Source organism: Panulirus ornatus, chromosome 7 (genome assembly GCF_036320965.1).
Source record: "Panulirus ornatus isolate Po-2019 chromosome 7, ASM3632096v1, whole genome shotgun sequence".
NCBI lineage: Eukaryota > Metazoa > Arthropoda > Malacostraca > Decapoda > Palinuridae > Panulirus > Panulirus ornatus.
In genome coordinates this window covers 8,871,958-8,889,203 of record NC_092230.1, presented here as the reverse complement: position 1 = coordinate 8,889,203, position 17,246 = coordinate 8,871,958, and the positions used below count along the sequence as shown (strand labels likewise).

The following is a 17,246-nucleotide window of genomic DNA, read 5'->3' as shown; positions in this document are numbered from 1 at the left end:
GTGTTGTCTGTCTGTTTGTGGGGTGGTGTCTGTCTGTTTGTGGGGTGTTGTCTGTCTGATTGTGGGGTGTTGTCTGTCTGTTTGTGGGGTGGTGTCTGTCTGTTTGTGGGGTGTTGTCTGTCTGTTTGTGGGGTAGTGTCTGTCTGTTTGTGGGGTGGTGTCTGTCTGATTGTGGGGTGTTGTCTGTCTGTTTGTGGGGTGTTGTCTGTCTGATTGTGGGGTGTTGTCTGTCTGTTTGTGGGGTAGTGTCTGTTTGTTTGTGGGGTAGTGTCTGTTTGTTTGTGGGGTAGTGTCTGTTTGTTTGTGGGGTAGTGTCTGTTTGTTTGTGGGGTAGTGTCTGCTTGTTTGTGGGGTAGTGTCTGTTTGTTTGTGGGGTAGTGTCTGTTTGTTTGTGGGGTAGTGTCTGCTTGTTTGTGGGGTAGTGTCTGTTTGTTTGTGGGGTAGTGTCTGTTTGTTTGTGGGGTAGTGTCTGTTTGTTTGTGGGGTAGTGTCTGTTTGTTTGTGGGGTAGTGTCTGTTTGTTTGTGGGGTAGTGTCTGTTTGTTGGTGGGGTAGTGTCTGTTTGTTTGTGGGGTAGTGTCTGCTTGTTTGTGGGGCGGTGTCTGCCTTTTTGTGGGATAAAGCAACACGGTCATTGCCCAGTTCGTCTCGTGACGTCACACGGCCATTGCCCAGTTCGTCTCGTGACGTCACACGGCCATTGCCCAGTTCGTCTCGTGACGTCACACGGCCATTGCCCAGTTCGTCTCGTGACGTCACACGGCCATTGCCCAGTTCGTCTCGTGACGTCACACGGCCATTGCCCAGTTCCTCTGGTGACGTCATCCACTCCGCCATGTTTGGCGGGAAAATGTTCATTTGTTTTTTCCACTAATTCTTCTCCACGTCTTTCACTTTATTTCTCCCCCGCCCGACAGCCCAGTTCTTATTGATATACGTACATGTTTACCCACGTACATGGCTGTCTCAGTTTCTCACATACATGTTTACCCACGTACATGTTTACCCACGTACATGGCTGTCTCAGTTTCTCACATACATGTTTACCCACGTACATGTTTACCCACGTACATGGCTGTCTCAGTTTCTCACATACATGTTTACCCACGTACATGTTTACCCACGTACATGGCTGTCTCAGTTTCTCACATACATGTTTACCCACGTACATGTTTACCCACGTACATGGCTGTCTCAGTTTCTCACATACATGTTTACCCACGTACATGTTTACCCACGTACATGGCTGTCTCAGTTTCTCACATACATGTTTACCCACGTACATGTTTACCCACGTAGATGGCTGTCTCAGTTTCTCACATACATGTTTACCCACGTATATGTTTACCCACGTACATGGCTGTCTCAATTTCTCACGTACATGTTTACCCACGTACATGTTTACCCACGTACATGGCTGTCTCAATTTCTCACGTACATGTTTACCCACGTAGATGGCTCTCTCAATTTCTCACGTACATGTTTACCCACGTACATGGCTCTCTCAATTTCTCACGTACATGTTTACCCACGTACATAGCTGTCTCAGTTTCTCACGTACATGTTTACCCACGTACATGGCTGTCTCAGTTTCTCACGTACATGTTTACCCACGTAGATGGCTGTCTCAATTTCTCACGTACATGTTTACCCACGTACATGGCTGTCTCAGTTTCTCACATACATGTTTACCCACGTAGATGGCTGTCTCAGTTTCTCACGTACATGTTTACCCACGTACATGGCTGTCTCAGTTTCTCACGTACATGTTTACCCACGTACATGGCTCTCTCAGTTTCTCACCTACATGTTTACCCACGTACATGGCTGTCTCAATTTCTCACGTACATGTTTACCCACGTACATGGCTATCTCAGTTTCTCACGTACATGTTTACCCACGTACATGGCTGTCTCAGTTTCTCACGTACATGTTTACCCACTTACATGTTTACCCACGTACATGGCTGTCTCAATTTCTCACGTACATGTTTACCCACGTACATGGCTCTCTCAGTTTCTCTAAGTGTTTAGAAAATGGACTAAAAATAGTGGAAAAACTCCAGGGGACGATTAGCCCTCTAGCGGCCGGGCTTAATACTATGGTGCGCCATGCGATTTTCCCTTGTTATTGGTGCTTGGCGGCCATGACACTTTCTCCTGTATTATTCCGGCATTTGGGCTGATGAAGCGAGTGCATAGGGAGGCCACAGACTGCGGGGTTGTGGGAGGGAGCGAAAGTTCTGGGAGCGCTGAAGAATGTTTGAAAGTCGAGAACATTATCTCGGAAAGCAAAAAATGGGTATGTTTGAAGGAATAGTGGTTCCAACAATGTTGTATGGTTGCGAGGCGTGGCCTATGGATAGAGTTGTGCGCAGGAGGATGGATGTGCTGGAAATGAGATGTTTGAGGACAATGTGTGGTGTGAGGTGGTTTGATCGAGTAAGTAACGTAAGGGTAAGAGAGATGTGTGGAAATAAAAAGAGCGTGGTTGAGAGAGCAGAAGAGGGTGTTTTGAAGTGGTTTGGGCACATGGAGAGAATGAGTGAGGAAAGATTGACCAAGAGGATATGTGTCAGAGGTGGAGGGAACGAGGAGAAGTGGGAGATCAAATTGGAGGTGGAAAGATGGAGTGAAAAAGATTTTGAGCGATTGGGGCCTGAACATGCAGGAGGGTGAAAGGCGCGCAAGGAATAGAGTGATTTGGAACGATGTGGTATACCGGGGTCGACGTGCTGTCAATGGATTGAACCAGGGCATGTGAAGCGTCTGGGGTAAACCATGGAAAGTTCCGTGGGGCCTGGATGTGGAAAGGGAGCTGTGGTTTCGGGCATCATTACATGACAGCTAGAGACTGAGTGTTGTGGCCCGTGTTGTGTCCAAGATAACAGGAAGTCACTTTCGTTTTGACCGTGATGAGATGTATGATAATGTCCTGGTATCATGACTTTTAGTGATGTACGATAATGTCCTGGTATCATGACTGTTAGTGATGTACGATAATGGTTTGGTATCATGACTGTTAGTGATGTACGATAATGTCCTGGTATCATGACTCATAGTGATGTACGATAATGTATTGGCATCATGACTGTTAGTGCTGTACGATAATGGTCTGGTATCATTACTGTTAGTGATGTACGATAATTATCTGGTCTCATTACTGTTGGCGATGTACGATAATGATCTGGTATCATGACTCTTAGTGATGTACGATAATGTATTGGCATCATGACTGTTAGTGATGTACGATAATGGTCTGGTATCATTACTGATAGCGATGTACGATAATGTTTTGGCATCATGACTGTTAGTGATGTACGATAATGTATTGGCATCATGACTTTTTGCGATGTACGATAATGTATTGGCATCATGACTGTTAGTGATGTACGATAATGGTCTGGTATCATTACTGTGAGCGATGTACGATAATGTATTGGCATCATGACTATTAGCGATGTACGATAATGGTCTGGTATCATTACTGATAGCGATGTACGATAATGTTTTGGCATCATGACTCTTAGTGATGTACGATAATGGTCTGGTATCATGACTCTTAGTGATGTACGATAATGGTCTGGCATCATTACTCTTAGTGATGTACGATAATGATCTGGTATCATTCTTATTCCCTTGAACTATGGTGGACCCATTGAACCATTTCCAGCACAGGGTTGTAGAATTAGATTCTCAAAAAAAATACAGCATTTTATTTCTAAAATCCATAGTGTTGAGAACTGTGATTCACCTCCCCCCCCCCCCAAAAAAAAAAATAAGTATCGCTGGCTTTTTACGGGCAGAAATGGGTGATAGAAAACGGGAATAGGGTCGTTAATGGCTTTGGATCATGGCGGAACCAATCGTACGCGTGGCTTGTTGGTTGTTGAGTCATTAAGGTATTTATCAACGTATGGTATGCACTATTTGGCTCACAGCGGTCACTAACCATCCTAGCTTCGTCTCTTCGTTGTATATCAACTGACTGTTATATTTCTCTCTTGTGTCTCCCCTATTGATGTGATTATTACACGAAAGTGCACTCGGGAACTTATCGTGTTTCATTTTCCCCGTGGACTCATAGGAATATCTTTGATCACGCGCAATATTGTGATCCTTTCCAATATATATATATATATATATATATATATATATATGCTTATTTCCCGATACAAACAGGATGCGCTCCCACAGAGACTTTCTAGACTTTTCCATATATACGTCTATCTATCTATCTATATCTGTCTATCTATCTATCTAACCATGCTGCTTCCTGTGTGGCGGGGTAGCTACAGGAATGGATGAAGGCAAGCAAGTATGAATATGTACATGTGTATGTATGTAGTGTTTGCGTATGTGTATGTGTATGTTGATATGTATATGTGTGTATGTGGGCGTTTATGTATATATATATATATATGTGTATATGAGTGGATGGGCCATACTTTGTCTGTTTCCTGGCGCTACCTCGCTGAAGCGGGAAACAGCGAATATGTTTAATAAATAATATATATATATATATATATATATATATATATAAAATAATAATATATATATATATATATATATATATATATATATATATATAAAATAATAATATATATATATATATATATATATATATATATATATATATATATATATATATATATATATATATATATATATATATATATATTTCTATGAGTCCACGGGGAAAATGAAACACGGTAAGTCCCAAGTGCACTTTCGTGTAGTAATCACATCAGGGGAGACACAAGAGAGGAATATAAGTCAGTTGATATACATCGAAGAGACGAAGCTAGGACGCCATATTTCCCTCTTGTGTCTCCCCTGATGATGTGATTATTACACGAAAGTGCACTTGGGAACTTATCGTGTTTCATTTTCCCCGTGGACTGTCTTGATCACGCGCAAAATTGTGATCCTTTCCAATATATATATATATATATATATATATATATATATATATATATATATATATATATATATATATATATATATATATATATTATGTAAACGCTTATATAATGCTTATGGCATTTAATTGGTCGTTGCATTTGGACAACAGACGTCATTCCTTTAGGATATTTTTATAATCGAATTCGAGAAAATATATTTTTGTGTGTTGTGTTGGAAGTAGGAGTAAGGAACACATGAGGATTTATTTAATTAATTGTTTGATAATTATTTCAGACTCGTATGAGTAGTTAAAAGCTAATTTGAAGTCGTAATTTGAGTTAGGGTAAGAGAAGCTACATTGACTCAATTTTGCGCGGGAGGCTTCATGTACGCCGTAAGTCAAGCGTCTAAGTCACCTTCGCAAGTCGTTTGAGACGATTTCGTAATTATAATATATGGCTGTGTCTCCTCTAATGGATAATTCTCTCCCTCTGGCCTCAGATATTGAAGATGCGGTTAAGATGGTTACTGCCCATGTTAGTGATGGCGGCGGCGGCGGCGGCCAGCCTCGCGCAGGCGCACTGCCGGTGTGGCCTCTTCCTCGTGACGTCACAAACATGGCGGCCGGAGCACCTCGCCTTCACGACAAGTCAGACCTACGAAGTGGACTGCCACGACGCCTCTCAGGCCAGCGTGGAGTGCAGGAGGCACTGCGAGGAGGAGGTGAGTGTGACCAGGTCGTCATTGTAGTAGAAAATAAAGGAGTATTATGTAATAATACCCTACCTACCTACCTACCCCCCCCCCCCCAGGTAACCTAATTTGACGCATATATAGAAGTCTGTCGGTTCCATGACTGTCGTTACGTGGGTGATGTGTCGTTGTGTCCACGTTCCGTCATTAGGTAGTTAGTCAGTCGTCGGTCGAGGGTCGTTAATCGTCCTTGGAGAAACATGTGTTGATTTACCCCCCCCTCCCTCCCTCCTCTCCCCTCCCCTTCAACGCTGGGTTGGCGGGGCAAGGCGAATAAACCCCCCCTCCTCCTCTCCCTCTCCCCTTCCCTCCTCCTTCCCCTTTCCCTCCTCCCATCCCCTCCAATCCCTACGACGACTGGGTCGTTAGGGTAGTTACCACCGCCCCTTGAACGACCCTTACAAAGGACATTCGGAGGGGGGGAGTGGATTAACAACCCCCTCCCTCCCTCTCCCCCTTCATCTCCCCTCTCTCCCCTCCCACCTTCCCTCCCTCCCTCACTCCCTCCCCCGCGGGCACAAGGGAGGGAGGGAGGGAGGGAGGGAGGGGCTGGTCATGTAGGTTAGAAGAGAAAATTCTTCCCTCCTCCAACATGGCCGGTGTGGAGCTACACACACACACGACCCTGCTAGAAGGTTCCACCGTATCTTATATTGGCCCTTACCTGATAACCCTTATCTGCCCTTACCTGATAGACCTTATCTGGCTCCCTTGTATATAGGGCCTTACCTGATAACCCTTATCTGCCCTTACCTGATAGACCTTATCTGGCTACCCTGTATATAGGGCCTTACCTGATAACCCTTATCTGCCCTTACCTGATAGACCTTATCTGGCTACCCTGTATATAGGCCCTTACCTGATAACCCTTATCTGCCCTTACCTGATAGACCTTATCTGGCTCCCTTGTATATAGGGCCTTGCCTGATAACCCTTAAATGGCTACCCTGTATATAGGGCCTTGTATGTGGTTACCCTGTATATAGGGCCTTGCCTGATAACCCTTAACTGGCTACTCTGTATATAGGGCCTTGTATGTGGTTACCCTGTATATAGGGCCTTGCCTGATAACCCTTAACTGGCTACCCTGTATATAGGGCCTTGCCTGATAACCCTTAAATGGCTACCCTGTATATAGGGCCTTGTATGTGGTTACCCTGTATATAGGGCCTTGCCTGATAACCCTTAACTGGCTACTCTGTATATAGGGCCTTGTATGTGGTTACCCTGTATATAGGGCCTTGCCTGATAACCCTTAACTGGCTACCCTGTATATAGGGCCTTGCCTGATAACCCTTAAATGGCTACCCTGTATATAGGGCCTTGTATCTGGCTACCCTGTATATAGGGCCTTGTATCTGGCTACCCTGTATATAGGGCCTTGTATCTGGCTACCCTGTATATAGGGCCTTGTATCTGGCTACCTTGTATATAGGGCCTTGTATCTGGCTACCCTGTATATCGGGCCTTGTATCTGGCTACCCTGTATATAGGGCCTTGTATCTGGCTACCCTGTATATTGGGCCTTGCGTGATAACCCCTATCTGGCTACCCTGTATATAGGGCCTTGTATCTGGCTACCCTGTATATAGGGCCTTGTATCTGGCTACCCTGTATATAGGGCCTTGTATTTGGCTACCCTGTATATAGGACCATGTATCTGGCTACCCTGTATATAGGGCCTTGTATTTGGCTACCCTGTATATAGGGCCTTGTATCTGGCTACCCTGTATATAGGGCCTTGTATTTGGCTACCCTGTATATAGGGCCTTGTATCTGGCTACCCTGTATATAGGGCCTTGTATTTGGCTACCCTGTATATAGGGCCTTGTATTTGGCTACCCTGTATATAGGGCCATGCTTGATAACCCTTACCTTCACAACAAAAGACCATGGATTTGGATAATGGGTTTTTGTTTTCACAACTAAAAAGGGTTTGTATATTGTTGTTTTTGTTTTCACAACTAAAAAGGGTTTGTATATTGTTGTTTTTGTTTTCATGACTAAAAGGCTTATATATTGTTTTTTGTTTTCACAACTAAAAGGCTTATATATTGTTTTTGTTTTCATGATTAAAAGGCTTATATATTGTTTTTGTTTTCATAATTAAAAGGCTTATATATTGTTTTTGTTTTCATGATTAAAAGGCTTATATATTGTTTTTGTTTTCATAATTAAAAGGCTTATATATTGTTTTTGTTTTCATGATTAAAAGGCTTATATATTGTTTTTGTTTTCATGATTAAAAGGCTTATATATTGTTTTTGTTTTCACAACTAAAAGGCTTATATATTGTTTTTGTTTTCATAATTAAAAGGCTTATATATTGTTTTTGTTTTCATGATTAAAAGGCTTATATATTGTTTTTGTTTTCACAACTAAAAGGCTTATATATTGTTTTTGTTTTCATAATTAAAAGGCTTATATATTGTTTTTGTTTTCATGATTAAAAGGCTTATATATTGTTTTTGTTTTCATGATTAAAAGGCTTATATATTGTTTTTGTTTTCATAATTAAAAGGCTTATATATTGATGTTTCCACATGCCCACTAACAAACGTTTTTACTCCTTCCATGTTCGGTATGTCCACCACCAAACGTTTTTTTTTTTATCCATTCCATGTTCCGTGTGTCCACCATCCAACGTTTTTATCTGTTCTATGTTCCGAATGTCCACCACCAAACGTTCACCACCAAACGTTTTTATGTTTCATGTTTCGTATGGCCACCGTCAAACGTTTTTATTCGTTCCATGTCCCGTATGTCCACCACCAAACGTTTTCATTCGTTCAATGTTCCGTATGTCCACCACCCAACGTTTTCATTCGTTCCATGTCCCGTATGTCCACCACCAAACGTTTTCATTCATAATTTCTTTCATTTCCTTCCCACGCTCGTTTCTTACTTACTTCAACGTTGCCCGCCCCCCCAGGTCTTACTTCCTTCAGTATCTGCGTCTTGCCAGGTGGGGGGCGCTGGGGGGGAAACGTGGATCTCTCTCTCTCTCTCTCTCTCTCTCTCTCTCTCTCTCTCTCTCTCTCTCTCTCTCTCTCTCTCTCTCTCTCTCTCTCTCATATCAGTAAATTCATCGACCTATAATCATTTATTTATTTATTTATTCATTTATTTATTTACTTGTTTATTTATTTGCAATTCACTGAATGTTGTGTAGTCTGGTGTGGGGAAGTGGGGGGTTGGAGGGGGGGAGGCTAAGATGGGGTGTGGGGGGTTAGGGTGGGTTAAGGAAGGGGGGGTTGGGGGTGTGTTGTGGGGGGTGGGGTTGGGGGTGTGTTGTGGGGGGGTTGGGGTGTGTTGTGGGGGGGTTGGGGGTGTGTTGTGTGGGGGGTGTTGGGGGTGTGTTGTGGGGGGGTTGGGGTGTGTTGTGGGGGGTTGGGGGTGTGTTGTGGGGGGGTTGGGGGTGTGTTGTGGGGGGGTTGGGGGTGGGTTAGGGAAGGGGGGGTTGGGGTGTGTTGTGGGGGTGGGGTGTTGGGGGTGTGTTGTGGGGGGGTTAGGGAGAGGGAGGTGAGGGGGTTTGCATGCAACGACTGTCAACCCACAGCAAACCACCTCACCCTAACCCCACACTTCACCCCCACACACATCACCCCCACACATCACCCCCCCACACTGTGGGTTGACAGTCGTTGCATGCAACCCCTCCCTCCTTCCCTAACCCCCACACCCCAACCCCCCCTCCCTAACCTACCCCCCCACACCCCCACACCCCCCACACATCACCCCCACACATCACCCCCACCACAAGACACGTAGATTGCTGTAATTTCGCCTCCTGTAAGGTCACACCCCTCCTAACCTGACCTCGTTTTCCCGTGACACACGTGCGGCTGCACGTGTATCACGGCGGGGGGGGGGGGGGGGGGTGTACAACACCGATGTAACATGTCATGGTAACAGTGTACCTGTGTACGTGTACTACACTCCTGTGTGTGTGTTGTTATCACCTGTGGGTGTAGAGCAGACAGGGCAGGGTAGGGCGGGGCTGGTGTAGAGGGTGTAGGGTTGGTGTAGGGCTGGTGTAGAGGGTGTAGGGCTGGTGTAGAGGGTGTAGGGTTGGTGTAGAGGGTGTAGGTCTGGTGTAGAGGTTGTAGGGTTCGTGTAGAGGGTGTAGGGCTGGTGTAGAGGGTGTAGGGCTAGTGTAGAGGGTGTAGGGCTGGTGTAGAGGGTGTAGGGTTGGTGTAGAGGGTGTAGGGCTGGTGTAGAGGGCGGGGCTGGTGTAGAGGGTGCTGATATATATAGAGAGCAGAAGAGGGTGTTTTGAAATGGTTTGGGCACATGGAGAGAATGAGTGAGGAAAGATTGACCAAGAGGATATATGTGTCGGAGGTGGAGGGAACGAGGAGAAGTGGGAGACCAAATTGGAGGTGGAAAGATGGAGTGAAAAAGATTTTGAGTGATCGGGGCCTGAACATGCAGGAGGGTGAAAGGCGGGCAAGGAATAGAGTGAATTGGATCGATGTGGTATACCGGGGTCGACGTGCTGTCAATGGATTGAATCAGGGCATGTGAAGCGTCTGGGGTAAACCATGGAAAGTTGTGTGGGGCCTGCATGTGGAAAGGGAGCTGTGGTTTCGGGCATTATTACATGACAGCTAGAGACTGAGTGTGAACGAATGGGGCCTTTGTTGTCTTTCCTAGCGCTACCTCGCACACATGAGGGGGGGAGGGGGATGTTATTCCATTTGTGGCGAGGTGGCGATGGGAATGAATAAAGGCAGACAGTGTGAATTGTGTGCATGGGTATATATATATGTGTCTGTGTGTGTATATATATGTGTAAATTGAGATGTATAGGTATGTATATTTGCGTGTGTGGACGTGTATGTATATACATTGTGTATGAGGGTGGGTTTGGCCATTTCTTTCGTCTGTTTCCTTGCGCTACTTCGCAAACGCGGGAGACAGCGACAAAGCAAAATGAATAATATATGTATATATATATATATATATATATATATATATATATATATATATATATATATATATATATATATATATATAAACCGATAGAAAATTGAAAGACGATTAGTTCCCAAGTGCACTTTCGTGCCATAATCACATCGTCGGAGGAGACACAAGAATGAGATAGAAGACGTAGAACAGTCAGTTGATATACAAGTAAGAGACGTAGTTAAGACGCCATTTGGTAAACAAGCGTTACCGGATGGTGGTGTTCGGGTCTGGTTTCAGTCCTGAATTTATTGCTGATGGGTTTAGGAAGATATATTTCATCGGATCCATGTTAAAGTATCTTAGATATTTCATTGATGAATCCCTTAAGTTAGCAAAGAAATGATTTTATCGATTTAAACCCAAACCTTCCCTTGACACCAAAGAATCTTTTAGGTCTCCCTTTGAGGGATAATTTTACATTACTTCCCAGTTTGCTTAAATCCTTCCATGTAGATGTAGACTTCAGCAATAACATTAACATGAAGAAAATTTTGATAAGAAAAAAAAAAGCACTCGCCAGAAAATTCTGCGGGATGTGTTGACAGAATCCCCTGTAAAAGCTGTAATATGTTGTATGTTGGACAGACTGGTAAGGATCTTTATGTCAGACTTAAGCAACAGAAATGTATTATAAGGACAGGACAAGAATCAAATGCTTTGTTTAATCATGGTATAGATTATGACCATTGTACTGACTGTAGTAACGCTAGTTCGGTTATTAACTGTAACTTTCACCCACCACGAGTAACGCTAATTCATTTATGAACTGTAACTGTTACCACGAGAAATAGCATTGAATCTTCTAATTAGTGGATACACGAAGAATTGTAACATTAATATTCGTGAAGGTCTCTACAAACTGGATAGCTTTGTCGTAGGCAAAATTTGTGAACAGTTCCCTTTCCTGTCCACACAGATCAAATTCTACGAGAGGCCACTCGAAGACCTCCATCTGGTAACGCTTGTTTACCAGTGGCGTCTTAACTACGTCTCTTCCTTGTATATCAACTGACTGGTCTACGTCCTCTATCTCATTCTTGTATCTCCCCTGACGATGTGATCATTACACGAAAGTGCACTTGGGAACTTACCGTGTTTCATTTTCCTAGATTTCAGTGGTGCACTTTGACCTCTTGCAATATATATATATATATATATATATATATATATATATATATATATATATATATATATATATATATATATATGTATATATTTCTATTATACTTTGTCGCCGTCTCCCGCGTTAGCGAGGTAGTGCAAGGCAACAGACGAAAGAATGGCCCAGCCCACCCACATACACATATATATACATATATATACATGCACAGACATATACATATATACAAATGTACATAATTCATACTTGCTGCCTTTATTCATTTCCGTCGCCACCCCGCCACACATGAAATGACAACCCCCTCCCTCCGCACGCGCGCGAGGTAGCGCTAGGAAAAGACAACAAAGGCCACATTCGTTCACACTGTCTCTAGTTGTCATGTATAATGCACCGAAACCACAGCTCCCTTTCCACATCCAGGCCCCACAGAACTTTCCATGGTTTACCCCAGACGCTTCACATGCCTTGGTTCAATCCATTGACAGCACGTCGACCCCGGTATACCATATTGTTCCAATTCACTCTATTCCTTGCACGCCTTTCAAAGCATAGGACGAGGCCTTAAAGCCAGTAGCCGAAAAATAAAGAAATGAAAATTCAAAATTGTACGTTCTATTTTGATATACACATAATTTCTCATATTTCCACTCTTATAGTTACCATTTATCATTATCAGCGCCGAGAGCGCAGAAAGCTGGCGATGATAATGATAAAGTTTTCCTACCCGTCGCTGATCCGGACATGAAAGGTGTGTGTGTGTGTAGTCAAATAATAACAGAGACATTTAACAGCGCCTGCGCGAGGTTCCAAGAAAGTGTTGCGCGCGCCGAAGGTTTGCAGCACTTTTTCACCATCCAAAATATCGGTTCGAAAATGTGTTTTTGGCGTAGTCATAACGATCGTGATTTCGCTCTGTGAAGTATATATATCACAGAGGTCAGAAGTACGGTGGGGGGAAATAATGAGTGAAATACGCCAGTGGCATAAATTTGCTGCTAGCACACACTGGCAACTGTGCCCCGGCCGGAGCAGACAGGGTGAGCGGCGGTACACCTTTTCAAAGTTAAGATAAACAAAGGCAGAAATACACTTCTTATGTTACATTTATATAAAGAAATGTTTTAATGAGGAGGTGAAGAAGGTATCTTGTCGAGTATGATAGATGTATCAAGCATGGTAATCCATTTCCTATTCATATCATCATAATTATGAAACCTGATAAATATTGTACCAGTTTATATAGATGTCAGAAAGTCATTATCATTAGTTGTAGTATTACTGCCATTAACATTGTACCAGTTCATTTAGATGTCAGAAATTTATTATTATTATCATATCATTATTGCCATTACAAGTATTGTTATCAACAAACAAGTAATTTTTCAATTCGCTTCAGTATTCAGAGTACATCGTAGCCAAACACCAGACGATATAAATTCTCACGGAAAAAAAGAAACATGGTATTTGAACTCATTAAGGCTAGCGCGTAACGCCTCCCACATTGAGAGAGTATGTACGACGGAATTTTGGTCATTAATCAGGGCTGGCACGTAATGCTCGCCTCAAGGTACATGACGGAGGGAATCTTTCAAGAAGGTGTATTACCCAAGCCCGCGCCATGTCACAGAGGTCGCCCTCTCCCCGTGACTTCCTCCCACCCGACACTTTCCAGGAAATTCGACTCGCGGTGAAATTGGAGCCATGGTTGGGGGATTTTCTTCTCACTTCCTTGGCTGCTTGGGTCCATTATTGGCCTGGTTCTTGATCATGGGTTAATGAGCTGTCTGTGGTTTGCTCGTGGTGAAGGCTACTGATTTTTTTTTTTTTTTTAATTTTTTTCTCGTTAGGTTATGAGTTCCTGAAATTGGAGGGAGGGGAAAGGTTCTAGAGAACTTTGAAGTTCAGCGACTGCTGTAGCTGGCCTGCTCCTGCTGCTGCTGTTGCTGGCCTGCTCCTGCTGCTGCTGTTGCTGGCCTGCTCCTGCTGTTGCTGGCCTGCTTCTGGTCGCATCTGCCTGTGTTGTCACCGCTGCTCCAGCTGTTGCTGTTGTTGGTAATGCTGCAGAGCGCAGCGGTAGAGGAAGGGGGAAGACGGCGCCAAGGGTGAAGAGAGAGAAAAAAAACAACTTGGAATTGTTGACGGAGGAGAATGAGCTGAGGAAAGGAAGGAAGGTGATGAGACGTGGGAGAGATGAAGATGATATAAGAATGGGTGGAAGGGAATTAGAGTAATGAGGGGAGGAATTGGGGAAATGGCCAGAGAGAGAGAGAGAGAGAGAGAGAGAGAGAGAGAGAGAGAGAGAGAGAGAGAGAATGGAAATACACACCGCAGCGAAAACGTAGGTGATGGGTCGAACGAAGTACATACGTATCTTCAGGAGGTAGAAAATGGGGTAAAACACACACACACACACACACACACACACACACACACAAACCTACCCCATTATATCACAGATGTTCTGGAAGACTCGGTCAGTATTCGAACCCTGGCACTGCGCCGACGTCATAGGAACCGTTCGCTATTGGCCCAGGCATGAGATTTTCGTCCTTGTTTGGACGTCTCTATGTTGGCCATTAGCCGTGGGCAGGGATCAGTGGTCGTACTGTGATCAGTGGTCGTACCGTCGTGATCATTGGTTGACCAGTAATTGGTGAGAACAACAGGACGACTCAAGGGCTTGCTGGCTGGCGTGACCTTTGACCTAACCTTGAGTTGACTGTCGGGTCGTACCGTCGTGAAGTTGCGCTCAAAGTGGTCGCACCTTCGTGCTCACTGGTCGTACTGTTGTGATCAGTGGTCGTACCATCGTGATCAGTGGTCGTACCATCGTGATCAGTGGTCGTACCGTGGTGATCAGTGGTCGTACCGTTGTGATCACTGGTCGCACCGTCGTGCTCACTGGTCGTACTGTTGTGATCAGTGGTCGTAGCGTCATAATCAGTGGTCGTACCGTCGTGGTCAGTGGTCGTACCTTCGTGATCACTGGTCGTACCGTCGTGATCAGTGGTCGTACCGTCGTGATCAGTGGTCACACCTTCGTGATCAGTGGTCGTACCATTGTGATCAGTGGTCGTTTCTTCGTTCAATGTGATGGCCTTGACTTAGGACCTCAGAGGCGTTGGTGTTACCGGACTCCGGCTGCTCGAGGTGACGACCCGAGGGTCATGTCACCTTTGGGCTAGGCTGTATCTTCATCGTTCACTCGACGGTGAAATAAAGACTATAATCTCGTCCAAGAAGTCGTTTCAAGAGGAGTTCCCCCCTCACCTTACCCTGCTACTGGAAGTAGCGCAGACCTGGAGCAGCAGCCCTCACCTTACCCTGCTACTGGAAGTAGCGCAGCCTTGAAGCAGCAGCAGCAGCAGAAGCGCCTGGACAAGGGAGCAGGGGTGTGTTCTCGAGATGAGACCAAGTGGTGTGTATGAGAGGCTACAGCGTGACGCACGCCCTTCTCCCCCGTAACAGAAGGGAGGTAAAGTACGACCACTGATCAAAGTACGACCACCGATCCCTGCCCTGAGTGGAGTGGAGTGGTGACGGAGGCGACACCAGCACCACAGACCCAGGACTAAAGTGGAGATCTTCCTCCCTTGATGACGCTGAGCCATGTTTACATTGCTGCGCCATGTTTACATCGCACCGACTATTTTTTTTTTTCCCACGAGTAAGTGCGAGAATCGGGCCAGCGATCATTTTTGGCAGCGCACCAGACCCTCCCACTCAACTTCAATATTCTACCGTCTCGGAAATCTCCGCTGTATCACAGTGGATGAGGGGGAAAAAAATAGATAATACATGTAATTCCCTCTTATTTTATTCTGGGATCGTAATATACCCGAATCAGAGAGTCTATAAAAGCGAGTAGGTGAGTCACTCCACATCAAGCCAGACGAGTCCTACGGCCTGTGGCTGGGAGCTGGATATAACGGTCGCCAATTAAGGTCGCTGTCCACGGAACAGCGCTTCTTCTCTTTGTTTTCATATATTGCATTATCTTATGATACACTTCGTCGATTTTTCTCTTGTCATGTCATGTCACCAGATCAAGAGCAGTGGAGGTGAAGCGCTACCTGTATATTCAAATAACCGAAGCATAAATGAAGTAGGGCGACCAGCGCTTGTGCACCAAGCGCCAGCTGTTGTTCGAGTGTCATTTGTTTGAGTTGTATCATTATGGTTCATCTGGATTCTAACACAACATTTTATAATGATGTTTTGATATACAACTGTTATATGAACATCACGTGCCGTTCTCGAAATGTATATTGCATTTTCTGTTTGTTTAAGATGTTGGGAGATTTTGTCCCTTGAATATAGTGTGTGTGTGTGTGTATATATATATATATATATATATATATATATATATATATATATATATATATATATATATATATATTGGGAGGTAAGTTTGAATGGAGAAAAACTGGAGGAAGTAAAGTGTTTTAGATATCTGGGAGTGGATCTGGCAGCGGATGGAACCATGGAAGCGGAAGTGGATCATAGGGTGGGGGAGGGGGCGAAAATCCTGGAAGCCTTGAAGAATGTGTGGAAGTCGAGAACATTATCTCGGAAAGCAAAAATGGCTATGTTTGAAGGAATAGTGGTTCCAACAATGTTGTATGGTTGCGAGGCGTGGGCTATGGATAGAGTTGTGCGCAGGAGGATGGATGTGCTGGAAATGACATGTTTGAGGACAATGTGTGGTGTGAGGTGGTTTGATCGAGTAAGTAACGTAAGGGTAAGAGAGATGTGTGGAAATAAAAAGAACGTGGTTGAGAGAGCAGAAGAGGGTGTTTTGAAATGGTTTGGGCACATGGAGAGAATGAGTGAGGAAAGATTGACCAAGAGGATATATGTGTCGGAGGTGGAGGGAACGAGGAGAAGTGGGAGACCAAATTGGAGGTGGAAAGATGGAGTGAAAAAGATTTTGTGTGATCGGGGCCTGAACATGCAGGAGGGTGAAAGGAGGGCAAGGAATAGAGTGAATTGGAGCGATGTGGTATACCGGGGTTGACGTGCTGTCAGTGGATTGAATCAGGGCATGTGAAGCGTCTGGGGTAAACCATAGAAAGCTGTGTAGGTATGTATATTTGCGTGTGTGGACGCTCGTTGTATGTCTTGGACAATCGCATGTTTACCAAATGGCGTCTTAGCTTCGTCTCTTCGATGTATATCAACTGACTGTTATATTTCTCTCTTGTGTCTCCCCTGATGATGTGATTATTAGACGAAAGTGCACTTGGGAACTTATCGTGTTTCATTTTCCCCGTGGACTCATAGGAATATATATATATATATATATATATATATATATATATATATATATATATATATATATATATATATACATCGAGAGCATGGAACATAGAATTTTTGTGTTGATTCTCTGCCTCGTGGTTAGATATCTCTCTCGTGGTAGACAGCCCCCCTGAAGCAGCTCTGTACCCTGGAGAAACTTCACACTTCACTCGAAAGTTTCAGCGTGTGTGTGTGTGT

The 17,246-nt window shown here is 44.3% G+C and overlaps 1 protein-coding gene across 1 annotated transcript in view; it reads left to right on the top strand.

Annotated features, from left to right (window-relative positions):
- Positions 1-17,246, top strand: part of LOC139749409 (uncharacterized) — a 165,173-nt gene that overhangs the window by 71,214 nt on the left and 76,713 nt on the right. Inside the window, exon 2 of the mRNA XM_071663240.1 lies at positions 5,405-5,626. Coding sequence (XP_071519341.1) covers positions 5,414-5,626 — 213 coding nt within the window. The 5' untranslated portion in view covers positions 5,405-5,413. The remainder of the gene's footprint in view (positions 1-5,404; positions 5,627-17,246) is intronic.